Below are 15,000 nucleotides of genomic sequence, written 5' to 3'. Positions count from 1 at the left end.
TGACGTTTTTGTCACATTTTGGACGTCATACTATACTGTGACGTTTTTGTCACATTTTGGACGACATACTATATACTATGACGTTTTGGTCACATTTTGGACGACATACTATACTATGACGTTTTTGTCACATTTTGGACGTCATACTATACTATGACGTTTTTGTCACATTTTGGACGACATACTATACTATGACGTTTATGTCACATTTTGGACGACATACTATACTATGACGTTTTTGTCACATTTTGGACGACATACTATACTATGACGTTTTTGTCACATTTTGGACGACATACTATACTATGACGTTTTTGAGTGATTTTGGACGACATACTATACTATGACGTTTTTGTCACATTTTGGACGACATACTATACTATGACGTTTTTGGGTGATTTTGGACGACATATTTATAGTATGATGTTTTTGTCACATTTTGGACGACATACTAAACCACGTCTTTTTTGGGTGATTTTGGACGTCATACTATACTATGACGTTTTTGTCACATTTTGGAAGACATACTATACTATGACGTTTTTGTCACATTTTGGACGTCATACTATACTATGACGTTTTTGTCACATTTTGGAAGACATACTATACTATGATGTTTTTGTCACATTTTGGACGTCATACTATACTATGACGTTTTTGTCACATTTTGGACGACATACTATACTATGACGTTTTTGGGTGATTTTGGACGACATACTATACTATGACGTTTTTGTCACATTTTGGACGTCATACTATACTATGACGTTTTTATCACATTTTGGACGACATACTATACTATGACGTTTTTGTCACATTTTGGACATCATACTATACTATGACGTTTTTGTCACATTTAGAACGTCAAACTATACTATGACGTTTTTGTCATATTTTGGACGACATACTATATACTATGACGTTTTTGTCACATTTTGGACGACATACTATACTATGACGTTTTGGTCACATTTTGGACGACATACTATACTATGACGTTTTGGTCACATTTTGGACGACATACTATACTATGACGTTTTTGTCACATTTTGGACGACATACTATACTATGACGTTTTTGTCACATTTTGGACGTCATACTATACTGTGACGTTTTTGTCACATTTTGGACGACATACTATATACTATGACGTTTTGGTCACATTTTGGACGACATACTATACTATGACGTTTTTGTCACATTTTGGACGACATACTATACTATGACGTTTTTGTCACATTTTGGACGACATACTATACTATGACGTTTTTGTCACATTTTGGACGACATACTATACTATGACGTTTTTGAGTGATTTTGGACGACATACTATACTATGACGTTTTTGTCACATTTTGGACGTCATACTATACTATGACGTTTTTGTCACATTTTGGACGACATACTATACTATGACGTTTTTGGGTGATTTTGGACGTCATACTATACTATGACTTTTTTGGGTGATTTTGGACGAAATACTATACTATGACGTTTTTGTGTGATTTTGGACGACATACTATACTATGACGTTTTGGTCACATTTTGGACGACATACTATACTATGACGTTTTGGTCACATTTTGGACGACATACTATACTATGACGTTTTTGTCACATTTTGGACGTTATACTATACTGTGACGTTTTTGTCACATTTTGGACGACATACTATATACTATGACGTTTTGGTCACATTTTGGACGACATACAATACTATGACGTTTTTGTCAAATTTTGGACGTCATACTATACTATGACGTTTTTAGGTAAATTTTGGACGACATACTATACTATGACGTTTATGTCACATTTTGGACGTCATACTATACTATGACGTTTTTGTCACATTTTGGACGTCATACTATACTATGACGTTTTTGTCACATTTTGGACGACATACTATACTATGACGTTTTTGTCACATTTTGGACGACATACTATACTATGACGTTTTTGAGTGATTTTGGACGACATACTATACTATGACGTTTTTGTCACATTTTGGACGTCATACTATACTATGACGTTTTTGTCACATTTTGGACGACATACTATACTATGACGTTTTTGGGTGATTTTGGACGTCATACTATACTATGACTTTTTTGGGTGATTTTGGACGACATACTATACTATGACGTTTTTCGGTGATTTTGGACGACATACTATACTATGACGTTTTTGTCACATTTTGGACGTCATACTATACTATGACGTTTTTGTCACATTTTGGACGTCATACTATACTATGACGTTTTTGTCACATTTTGGACGACATACTATACTATGACGTTTTGGTCACATTTTGGAAGACATACTATACTATGACGTTTTTGGGTGATTTTGGACGACATACTATACTATGACGTTTTTGGGTGATTTTGGACGTCATACTTTACTATGACGTTTTTATCACATTTTGGACGACGTACTATACTATGACGTTTTTGTCACATTTTGGACGACATACTATACTATGACGTTTTTGTCACATTTTGGACGACATACTATACTATGACGTTTTTGGGTGATTTTGGACGTCATACTATACTATGACGTTTTTGTCACATTTTGGAAGACATACTATACTATGACGTTTTTGTCACATTTTGGACGTCATACTATACTATGACGTTTTTGTCACATTTTGGAAGACATACTATACTATGACGTTTTTGTCACATTTTGGACGTCATACTATACTATGACGTTTTTATCACATTTTGGACGACATACTATACTATGACGTTTTTGTCACATTTTGGACATCATACTATACTATGACGTTTTTGTCACATTTTGAACATCAAACTATACTATGACGTTTTTGTCATATTTTGGACGACATACTATATACTATGACGTTTTTGTCACATTTTGGACGACATACTATACTATGACGTTTTGGTCACATTTTGGACGACATACTATACTATGACGTTTTGGTCACATTTTGGACGACAAACTATACTATGACGTTTTTGTCACATTTTGGACGACATACTATACTATGACGTTTTTGTCACATTTTGGACGACATACTATACTGTGACGTTTTTGTCACATTTTGGACGACATACTATATACTATGACGTTTTGGTCACATTTTGGACGACATACTATACTATGACGTTTTTGTCACATTTTGGACGTCATACTATACTATGACGTTTTTGTCACATTTTGGACGTCATACTATACTATGACGTTTTGGTCACATTTTGGACGACAAACTATACTATGACGTTTATGTCACATTTTGGACGACATACTATACTATGACGTTTTTGTCACATTTTGGACGACATACTATACTATGACGTTTTTGTCACATTTTGGACGACATACTATATGACGTTTTTGAGTGATTTTGGACGACATACTATACTATAACGTTTTTGTCACATTTTGGACGACATACTATACTATGACATTTTTGTCACATTTTGGACGACATACTATACTATGACGTTTTTGGGTGATTTTGGACGTCATACTATACTATGACTTTTTTGGGTGATTTTGGACGACATACTATACTATGACGTTTTTGGCTGATTTTGGACGACATACTATACTATGACGTTTTTGTCACATTTTGGACGTCATACTATACTATGACGTTTTTATCACATTTTGGACGACATACTATACTATGACGTTTTTGTCACATTTTGGACGACATACTATACTATGACGTTTTGGTCACATTTTGGACGACATACTATACTATGACGTTTTTGTCACATTTTGGACGACATACTATACTATGACGTTTTGGTCACATTTTGGACGACATACTATACTATGACGTTTTTGTCACATTTTGGACGTCATACTATACTGTGACGTTTTTGTCACATTTTGGACGACATACTATATACTATGACGTTTTGGTCACATTTTGGACGACATACTATACTATGACGTTTTTGTCACATTTTGGACGACATACTATACTATGACGTTTTTGTCACATTTTGGACGTCATACTATACTATGACGTTTTTTAGTGATTTTGGACATCATACTATACTATGACGTTTTTGTCACATTTTGGACGTCATACTATACTATGACGTTTTTAGGTAAATTTTGGACGACAGACTATACTATGACGTTTATGTCACATTTTGGACGTCATACTATACTATGACGTTTTTGTCACATTTTGGACGACATACTATACTATGACGTTTTTGTCACATTTTGGACGACATACTATACTATGACGTTTTTGTCACATTTTGGACGTCATACTATACTATGACGTTTTTTAGTGATTTTGGACATCATACTATACTATGACGTTTTTGTCACATTTTGGACGTCATACTATACTATGACGTTTTTAGGTAAATTTTGGACGACATACTATACTATGACGTTTATGTCACATTTTGGACGTCATACTATACTATGACGTTTTTGTCACATTTTGGACGACATACTATACTATGACGTTTTTGTCACATTTTGGACGACATACTATACTATGACGTTTTTGTCACATTTTGGACGACATACTATACTATGACGTTTTTGTCACATTTTGGACGACATACTATACTATGACGTTTTTGGGTGATTTTGGACGACATACTATACTATGACGTTTTTCGGTGATTTTGGACGACATACTATACTATGACGTTTTTGTCACATTTTGGACGTCATACTATACTATGACGTTTTTGGGTGATTTTGGACGACATACTATACTATGACGTTTTTGAGTGATTTTGGACTACACACTATACTATGACGTTTTTGTCATATTTTGGACGACATACTATACTATGACGTTTTGGTCACATTTTGGACGAAATACTATACTATGACGTTTTTGTGTGATTTTGGACCACATACTATACTATGACGTTTTTTAGTGATTTTGGACATCATACTATACTTTGACGTTTTTGTCACATTTTGGACGTCATACTATACTATGACGTTTTTAGGTAAATTTTGGACGACATACTATACTATGACGTTTATGTCACATTTTGGACGTCATACTATACTATGACGTTTTTGTCACATTTTGGACGTCATACTATACTATGACGTTTTTGTCACATTTTTGACATCATACTATACTATGATGTTTTTGAGTGATTTTGGACATCATACTATACTATGACGTTTTTGTCACATTTTGGACGACATACTATACTATGACGTTTTTGTCACATTTTGGACATCATACTATACTATGACGTTTTTGTCACATTTTGGACGACATACTATACTATGACGTTTTTGTCACATTTTGGACGTCATACTATACTATGACGTTTTTTAGTGATTTTGGACATCATACTATACTATGACGTTTTTGTCACATTTTGGACGACATACTATACTATGACGTTTTTGTCACATTTTGGACGACATACTATACTATGACGTTTTTGTCACATTTTGGACATCATACTATACTATGACGTTTTTGTCACATTTTGGACGACATACTATACTATGACGTTTTTGTCACATTTTGGACGACATACTATACTATGACGTTTTTGTCACATTTTGGACATCATACTATACTATGACGTTTTTGTCACATTTTGGACGACATACTATACTATGACGTTTTTGTCACATTTTGGACGTCATACTATACTATGACGTTTTTTAGTGATTTTGGACATCATACTATACTATGACGTTTTTGTCACATTTTGGACGTCATACTATACTATGACGTTTTTAGGTAAATTTTGGACGACATACTATACTATGACGTTTATGTCACATTTTGGACGTCATACTATACTATGACGTTTTTGTCACATTTTGGACGACATACTATACTATGACGTTTTTGTCACATTTTGGACGACATACTATACTATGACGTTTTTGTCACATTTTGGACGACATACTATACTATGACGTTTTTGTCACATTTTGGACGACATACTATACTATGACGTTTTGGTCACATTTTGGACGACATACTATACTATGACGTTTTTGTCACATTTTGGACGTCATACTATACTGTGACGTTTTTGTCACATTTTGGACGACATACTATATACTATGACGTTTTGGTCACATTTTGGACGACATACTATACTATGACGTTTTTGTCACATTTTGGACGACATACTATACTATGACGTTTTTGTCACATTTTGGACGTCATACTATACTATGACGTTTTTTAGTGATTTTGGACATCATACTATACTATGACGTTTTTGTCACATTTTGGACGTCATACTATACTATGACGTTTTTAGGTAAATTTTGGACGACATACTATACTATGACGTTTATGTCACATTTTGGACGTCATACTATACTATGACGTTTTTGTCACATTTTGGACGACATACTATACTATGACGTTTTTGTCACATTTTGGACGACATACTATACTATGACGTTTTTGTCACATTTTGGACGACATACTATACTATGACGTTTTTGTCACATTTTGGACGACATACTATACTATGACGTTTTTGGGTGATTTTGGACGACATACTATACTATGACGTTTTTCGGTGATTTTGGACGACATACTATACTATGACGTTTTTGTCACATTTTGGACGTCATACTATACTATGACGTTTTTGGGTGATTTTGGACGACATACTATACTATGACGTTTTTGAGTGATTTTGGACTACACACTATACTATGACGTTTTTGTCATATTTTGGACGACATACTATACTATGACGTTTTGGTCACATTTTGGACGAAATACTATACTATGACGTTTTTGTGTGATTTTGGACCACATACTATACTATGACGTTTTTTAGTGATTTTGGACATCATACTATACTTTGACGTTTTTGTCACATTTTGGACGTCATACTATACTATGACGTTTTTAGGTAAATTTTGGACGACATACTATACTATGACGTTTATGTCACATTTTGGACGTCATACTATACTATGACGTTTTTGTCACATTTTGGACGTCATACTATACTATGACGTTTTTGTCACATTTTTGACATCATACTATACTATGATGTTTTTGAGTGATTTTGGACATCATACTATACTATGACGTTTTTGTCACATTTTGGACGACATACTATACTATGACGTTTTTGTCACATTTTGGACATCATACTATACTATGACGTTTTTGTCACATTTTGGACGACATACTATACTATGACGTTTTTCGGTGATTTTGGACGTCATACTATACTATGACGTTTTTCGGTGATTTTGGACGACATACTATACTATGACGTTTTTGAGTGATTTTGGACGACACACTATACTATGACGTTTTTGTCATATTTTAGACGACATACTATACTATGACGTTTTGGTCACATTTTGGACGACATACTATACTATGACGTTTTTGGGTGATTTTGGACGTCATACTATACTATGACGTTTTCGTCACATTTTGGACGACATACTATATACTATGACGTTTTGGTCACATTTTGGACGACATACTATACTATGATGTTTTTGTCACATTTTGGACGACATACTATATACTATGACGTTTTGGTCACATTTTGGACGACATACTATACTATGACGTTTTTGTCACATTTTGGACTTCATACTATACTATGACGTTTTTGGGTGATTTTGGACGATCTACTATACTATGACGTTTTTGGGTGATTTTGGACGACATACTATACTATGACTTTTTTGTCACATTTTGGACATCATACTATACTATGACGTTTTTGTCACATTTTGGACGTCATACTATACTATGACGTTTTGGAGTGATTTTGGACATCATACTATACTATGAAGTTTTTTAGTGATTTTGGACGACAAACTATACTATGACTTTTTTGTAACATTTTGGACGACACATACTATACTATGACTTGTGGGTGATTTTGGACGTCATACTATACTTTGACTTTTTTGTCACATTTTGGACGACATACTATACTATGAAGTTTTTGAGTGATTTTGGACGACATACTATACTATGACGTTTTTGTCACATTTTGGACGTCATACTATACTATGACGTTTTGGAGTGATTTTGGACATCATACTATACTATGAAGTTTTTTAGTGATTTTGGACGACATACTATACTATGACTTGTGGGTGATTTTGGACGTCATACTATACTTTGACTTTTTTGTCACATTTTGGACGACATACCACACTATGACTTTTTTTGTCACATTTTGGACGACATACTATACTATGACGTTTTTGAGTGATTTTGGACGACATACTATACTATGACGTTTTTGTCACATTTTGGACTTCATACTATACTATGACGTTTTTGTCACATTTTGGACGACATACTATACTATGACGTTTTTGGGTGATTTTGGACGTCATACTATACTATGACGTTTTTGGGTGATTTTGGACGACATACTATACTATGACGTTTTTGTCACATTTTGGACGACATACTATACTATGACGTTTTTGTCACATTTTGGACGACATACTATACTATGACGTTTTTGTCACATTTTGGACGTCATACTATACTATGACGTTTTTATCACATTTTGGACGACATACTATACTATGACGTTTTTGGGTGATTTTGGACGACATACTGTACTATGACTTTTTTGGGTGATTTTGGACGACATACTATACTATGACGTTTTTGTCACATTTTGGACGACATACTATACTATGACGTTTTGGTCACATTTTGGACGACATACTATACTATGACGTTTTTGTCACATTTTGGACGTCATACTATACTATGACGTTTTTGGGTGATTTTGGACGTCATACTATACTATGACGTTTTTCGGTGATTTTGGACGACATACGACGTTTTGGTCACATTTTGGACGACATACTATACTATGACGTTTTTGTCACATTTTGGACGACACATACTATACTATGACTTGTGGGTGATTTTGGACGTCATACTATACTTTGACTTTTTTGTCACATTTTGGACGACATACTATACTATGAAGTTTTTGAGTGATTTTGGACGACATACTATACTATGACTTTTTTGGGTGATTTTGGATGACATACTATACTATGATTTTTTTGGGTGATTTTGGACGACATACTATACTATGACGTTTTTGTCACATTTTGGACGACATACTATACTATGACGTTTTTGTCACATTTTGGACGACATACTATACTATGACGTTTTGGTCACATTTTGGACGACATACTATACTATGACGTTTTTGTCACATTTTGGACGTCATACTATACTATGACGTTTTTATCACATTTTGGACGACATACTATACTATGACGTTTTTGGGTGATTTTGGACGACATACTGTACTATGACTTTTTTGGGTGATTTTGGACGACATACTATACTATGACGTTTTTGTCACATTTTGGACGACATACTATACTATGACGTTTTTGTCACATTTTGGACGTCATACTATACTATGACGTTTTTGGGTGATTTTGGACGTCATACTATACTATGACGTTTTTCGGTGATTTTGGACGACATACGACGTTTTGGTCACATTTTGGACGACATACTATACTATGACGTTTTTGTCACATTTTGGACGTCATACTATACTATGACGTTTTGGAGTGATTTTGGACATCATACTATACTATGAAGTTTTTTAGTGATTTTGGACGACATACTATACTATGACTTTTTTGTAACATTTTGGACGACACATACTATACTATGACTTGTGGGTGATTTTGGACGTCATACTATACTTTGACTTTTTTGTCACATTTTGGACGACATACTATACTATGAAGTTTTTGAGTGATTTTGGACGACATACTATACTATGACTTTTTTGGGTGATTTTGGATGACATACTATACTATGATTTTTTTGGGTGATTTTGGACGACAAACCACACTATGACTTTTTTGTCACATTTTGGACGACATACTATACTATGACGTTTTTGAGTGATTTTGGACGACATACTATACTATGACGTTTTTGTCACATTTTGGACGTCATACTATACTATGACGTTTTTGTCACATTTTGGACGACATACTATACTATGACGTTTTGGTCACATTTTGGACGACATACTATACTATGACGTTTTTGTCACATTTTGGACGTCATACTATACTATGACGTTTTGGAGTGATTTTGGACATCATACTATACTATGAAGTTTTTTAGTGATTTTGGACGACATACTATACTATGACTTGTGGGTGATTTTGGACGTCATACTATACTTTGACTTTTTTGTCACATTTTGGACGACATACCACACTATGACTTTTTTGTCACATTTTGGACGACATACTATACTATGACGTTTTTGAGTGATTTTGGACGACATACTATACTATGACGTTTTTGTCACATTTTGGACGACATACTATACTATGACGTTTTTGGGTGATTTTGGACGTCATACTATACTATGACGTTTTTGGGTGATTTTGGACGACATACTATACTATGACGTTTTTGTCACATTTTGGACGACATACTATACTATGACGTTTTGGTCACATTTTGGACGACATACTATACTATGACGTTTTTTCACATTTTGGACGTCATACTATACTATGACGTTTTTATCACATTTTGGACGACATACTATACTATGACGTTTTTGGGTGATTTTGGACGACATACTGTACTATGACTTTTTTGGGTGATTTTGGATGACATACTATACTATGATTTCTTTGGGTGATTTTGGACAACATACCACACTATGACGGTTTTCTTTCCAAAGTAAATTTACTATTATTTACTATTTATTTATTTACCTTGTACTGAGCGCTGTTTGACTCATAGAGTCTCAGAGCTTCACTGTAGAGTTTCTGCTCCCTGACGAGCTGCAGAGCTTCAGGGAAATGTTCCTGACCTGAACACAAGGGAAAGATTAAGTCATGAAAATAAAAATCTACAAAACCAACACAGCTTTCCATTAGCCTTGATTTTATATCACAGCACACAGGTGTTCTGTGACACAAAGTAAAATTTGGGGTCCCCCAAGGTTCAATTTTAGGTCCTATTCTTTTTTTCATCTTTACATGCTGCTGATACACAGCTTTATTTTGCCAAATCTCCCCTAAGTGCTACAACTCTCTGTGTGAAAAGTGCTATTTAAATAAAGCCTGATTAACTGATTGATTGGAAAGGAGTTGACGCTCTGTGACTGACCACACTTGCTGAGGTGCAGCAGCGCCTTCCTGTAGCGTTTCAGGTGTTTGTCGATGGTGTAGCGTTGGTAGTTTGGCTCCAGGCTCTTCAGCATGTTTAAGAAGGGAAGATATTCTTTGGGATCCTGCCGAGAATAGAGGAAGAAAAAAAAGGCATTAGCAGATAAGTACGACTTTTAGAGCGGCTTGAACACCTTAATGAGCAAACTTGTGTGATAAACGCCTCGTGTTTAATTTTAACTCCAATCCGATGCTTTGTGGTGCATAAATCTGCAGAATTATGACGCTCCCTGCTGTGATAATGAGGTCAAAAATATCACAACTGTTGTGCAAAGACAACATAACGTTCATTAGCATGACTGATCATGTCGTATGTACAAAATCATGGAGAACTTTCCTCCTCTGTCGTCTCGTACCTTCTGAGATTTCTCCACCACCATGAGAACGAGGTCAAAGTCGTACGTTCCCAGAGAGTGTTCGTACAAGTCGTTGACATTGACGAGGAAGAGGAGGTACTTCAGCGCCGCTTCAGCGCTAACGGCACCCGGAGCTTCAGAAGGGTTCTCTGGACAAAACATTAAATGATGTAAACAACTGAGCACAAAAGAAAATCCACTGTGTTCTTGTATTTGTTACCGTGTAAGCAAATCGTCTGGCATGAACACTGAGCTTGGTATTGACTGTTATGGTTAAGTTACAGATTTGTTTAGTCTGCCCAAATAAAAGTAAGTTGAGGAAGAAGAGAGAAGGAAAAGCAGAAGAAGAAAGAAGAGAGAAGTGGAAGAAGAGAGAAGTAGAAGAAGAAGAGCAGGGCAAACCTGTGTGTGCGTATGTGTCTGTGTATTTGAGGTCTTCTCACCTCGAAGCTCGTGGACTTTCTGCAGCGCGATCTCCAGCTCTGGAACCGTCTTCTTCACATGAGTCGTCAGTATCGAGAGACAGAACCTGGGAGGGAAATCAACAATTATGTCATGTCACTCAAAAATGCACATTTCTGTGGGATAAAGGATCATTTATATTCCTTCACGTAAATTCACATACACTGTTTTTACAGTTTTTACATGGAATCTGGAAAACATTTGCCAGATTTAGAAACTTTAACCGATGTTTTAGCCAATTAACAAAACTAAAAACGCTTCACCTAACATAGACTACAATTTTTTAATATTTTGGCTGGTTTATTTCATTATCAAACAGGTTTTTACAAATGAAAACTGCCGCCTCCATCAGTTTAGTTAAAATGTATTAAGTTAGGATTCAGTGTTTGAAATGATTCATTCAGATTCACCACAGTGACACAAACTTGCAAAACAAAGCAGAAATAGACCAGCAGCTCCCTCATCCCCATGAGCTAAAAACGCTGATTTTCTCTATGGACTTTGGTACAGAAGCAAAGCACTAAAGCAAGCAGATTTAGGGGCTGTTATTTAAGGGTAAAATAAGACTATTAAGTTATTAATTTGCGTCTAAACTGACTTGTTTGGATCCATTGACTCCATCTTGCTTCGTAAAGCGTCACAGACCACGTCGACCTTCTTCAGTGCAGAGACCTGTGGCTGTGGCTGCACTGGGCCGCTCTCAGGACGCGGGTACATGCTGCCGGTTGTGTCCTCCTCTCTGGAGACCAAACAAACAAAAATAAGGCCCGGGAAGTCAAACCTATTTTGTGTATTCGATGATTAAATGAACCACTTTTAAGCTGTGACAAAAGTTGTACTTGAGCTCTGTGAGGAAGAGGTTGATGTTGTTGATGGAGGTCAGTTGTGTGATGAAGGTCTCAATGTTCTCCAGGAAAACCTGCAGGTGGAGAAAGAAAAATGGTTTAAGGACGGCTCTAAGTTATCTTTATAATATATACATTAATCATAATATCACCTGAGCGACTGAATAAAAGTATTACTAGTACAAAAATGTGTTTGTCTTGTCTAGATCTCACTTTTTAAAATGGGTTTTAATTGTCAATGTGACTTCAGAGAGAAATAAAGGCTGAAAAACAGAAGAAATAATCAAATAAATTTACCGATATCACATGTTTTTATTGGATTTCCAAAATGCTGAATCTTTCATTTGCAAATCAGGTTTTTTCTGTGTGAATGAAATAAAAAAGATGTGTTCAAACCTTTGGATTGTGGTCGTAAATGAGGTTCAGGTTGATCCTCAGCTTCTTCATACACTCAAAGGCTTCTCTGAACCTCAAACTGGAAGAAAAAGAGGAAAAAAACTGAGCTTCAAGTTCAACATTTAATGCATTAATTAAATTTCAGTGACATTGCCCAGAAGAAGAATGTCCATTTCTTTATTATCAAGACTAAAATTAGGTCAAAATATGTGCAGAGAAATATCAAACTCACACGTCCAACCACTCCCTGAGCTGAGCCAGCACCAGCGCTCTGTGATGAACCGTCTCCAGGTTCCCACGAGGCATCTGGACACAAACTTCTCAGTTTATAAAACAGTTGTTTGCAGTAGAAACGGGCTAAAAGTAGCAGAATGCTAGTATGCGCTAACATGACCTGACCTGCAGAATGACTTTGGTGTCCAGAGGCACCACAGTGACGATCCTGGATCCCCTCTCCACCCGACGCAGCGTCTCGTCATTCTGTCCTTTATCTGTGGCCAAGGCCGCCTGCAGCCCTGTCAGGTCAAAGGTCATTTCAATCAGCTCGACTATTAAATATACAGCGGTGACAACAATAACTAACCTAACGAGTCATTTTTAGAAGAACAGAGGAGCTGAAAAAAGGTTTGTGTCACTGCTCGATCCCCGCACCAAAGTCCATAGAGAAAATCAGGGATTTAGTATCACTGGTTACAGAAGTTGTTGATCCACTGCTGCCTCCATTAGTAGGTTAAAATGTGCTGTTTTGTGATTTCAGTGTTTAAAAATGCTTTCTTTCTTTTACATATGTGACACAAACTTACTAAACAAGGCAGCAATAGACCAGACGCTCCTGTGACCCCAAGAGCTAAAAACGCTCATTTTCTCAATGGACTTTGGTGCACGAGAGACAAACTTCTCTCTCTGTTTCTTACCTTTGACGGTGAGCATGCTCAGCTGGAGGCAGCGGCAGGTGTGAGAGTGTGTGGTGATGAGGAGGAAGTCGTTGCAAACGGCAAAGGAGGACACATTAGATGCCAGCTGAGAGAGAAGAAAAGACGACGATAAATAAAACGTGCAGTTTGTCCCATGCAATGATCACACTGAGACAGCAGGGGGGAAATCAAAGTGACGGCTTACCTCCGTGTCTCCAGCGTACAGGTGGGATCTGTCCGTCAGACCGAGTAGATATTCCTACAAAAACAAACGACGACATGTGAATTCCGGCTTGAAGACGAGAACGTGGTTACGATCGATCGTCTCTGCGTCGATTACCTCTCCACTGACGCTGCAGAGAGACGTCTGGACGCAGGGGACAGGGAAGTTGATGTTACATCCGCTGGAGTCTCGCCAATTCTGCACGGACGGTTCAGGACAATCTGCAGAGACACATGTCAACATGGGCTTCATCTAGAAAAAAGAGAATATTAATAGAAATAAAGTGTTTGTTGCTGACCCCAGAGTAATTTCCTGATCTGTCCATCCTCCAGCTGCAGAGCCACAGTCCCAGTCTGAGCCGAGTGAACCACACTGACCACAACACCGTCCACCTCTACCTCAGACCTGAGGGGGGGGAAAAGTCACTTAAATAAACCTTTAGTGTCATTACGTCACAAGCTTTGCATGTGGCTATCAAGCAATACAATGTTTAAGAGATTTACAGAGACATATAAGCTTTTTTTACTGCTTGTTTTCTAGCATGTCAGACTAAAACAAGAGGAAAACAGATAAATAGAACACTTTCTTTCCTGTCCTGTCTGGTTTCATTG

At 36.3% G+C, this 15,000-nt stretch overlaps 1 protein-coding gene across 2 annotated transcripts in view; it reads right to left on the bottom strand.

Moving 5' to 3' along the window:
• elp1 (elongator acetyltransferase complex subunit 1) overlaps positions 1-15,000 on the bottom strand; it is a 37,047-nt gene that overhangs the window by 15,497 nt on the left and 6,550 nt on the right. For both annotated transcript variants that reach the window (XM_058649052.1, XM_058649053.1), the window contains exons 14-26: positions 14,688-14,794; positions 14,507-14,610; positions 14,372-14,425; positions 14,167-14,272; positions 13,652-13,767; positions 13,485-13,558; positions 13,253-13,331; positions 12,851-12,930; positions 12,610-12,750; positions 11,993-12,078; positions 11,550-11,698; positions 11,135-11,258; positions 10,738-10,835 (exon numbers count right to left, since the gene is read on the bottom strand). In XM_058649052.1, the coding sequence (XP_058505035.1) occupies positions 10,738-10,835; positions 11,135-11,258; positions 11,550-11,698; positions 11,993-12,078; positions 12,610-12,750; positions 12,851-12,930; positions 13,253-13,331; positions 13,485-13,558; positions 13,652-13,767; positions 14,167-14,272; positions 14,372-14,425; positions 14,507-14,610; positions 14,688-14,794 (1,318 nt within the window). The remainder of the gene's footprint in view (positions 1-10,737; positions 10,836-11,134; positions 11,259-11,549; positions 11,699-11,992; positions 12,079-12,609; positions 12,751-12,850; positions 12,931-13,252; positions 13,332-13,484; positions 13,559-13,651; positions 13,768-14,166; positions 14,273-14,371; positions 14,426-14,506; positions 14,611-14,687; positions 14,795-15,000) is intronic.

Source organism: Solea solea, chromosome 14 (assembly GCF_958295425.1).
Source record: "Solea solea chromosome 14, fSolSol10.1, whole genome shotgun sequence".
NCBI lineage: Eukaryota > Metazoa > Chordata > Actinopteri > Pleuronectiformes > Soleidae > Solea > Solea solea.
Note: the sequence above shows the minus strand (reverse complement) of the source record. Positions and strands in the feature narration are given on the sequence as shown.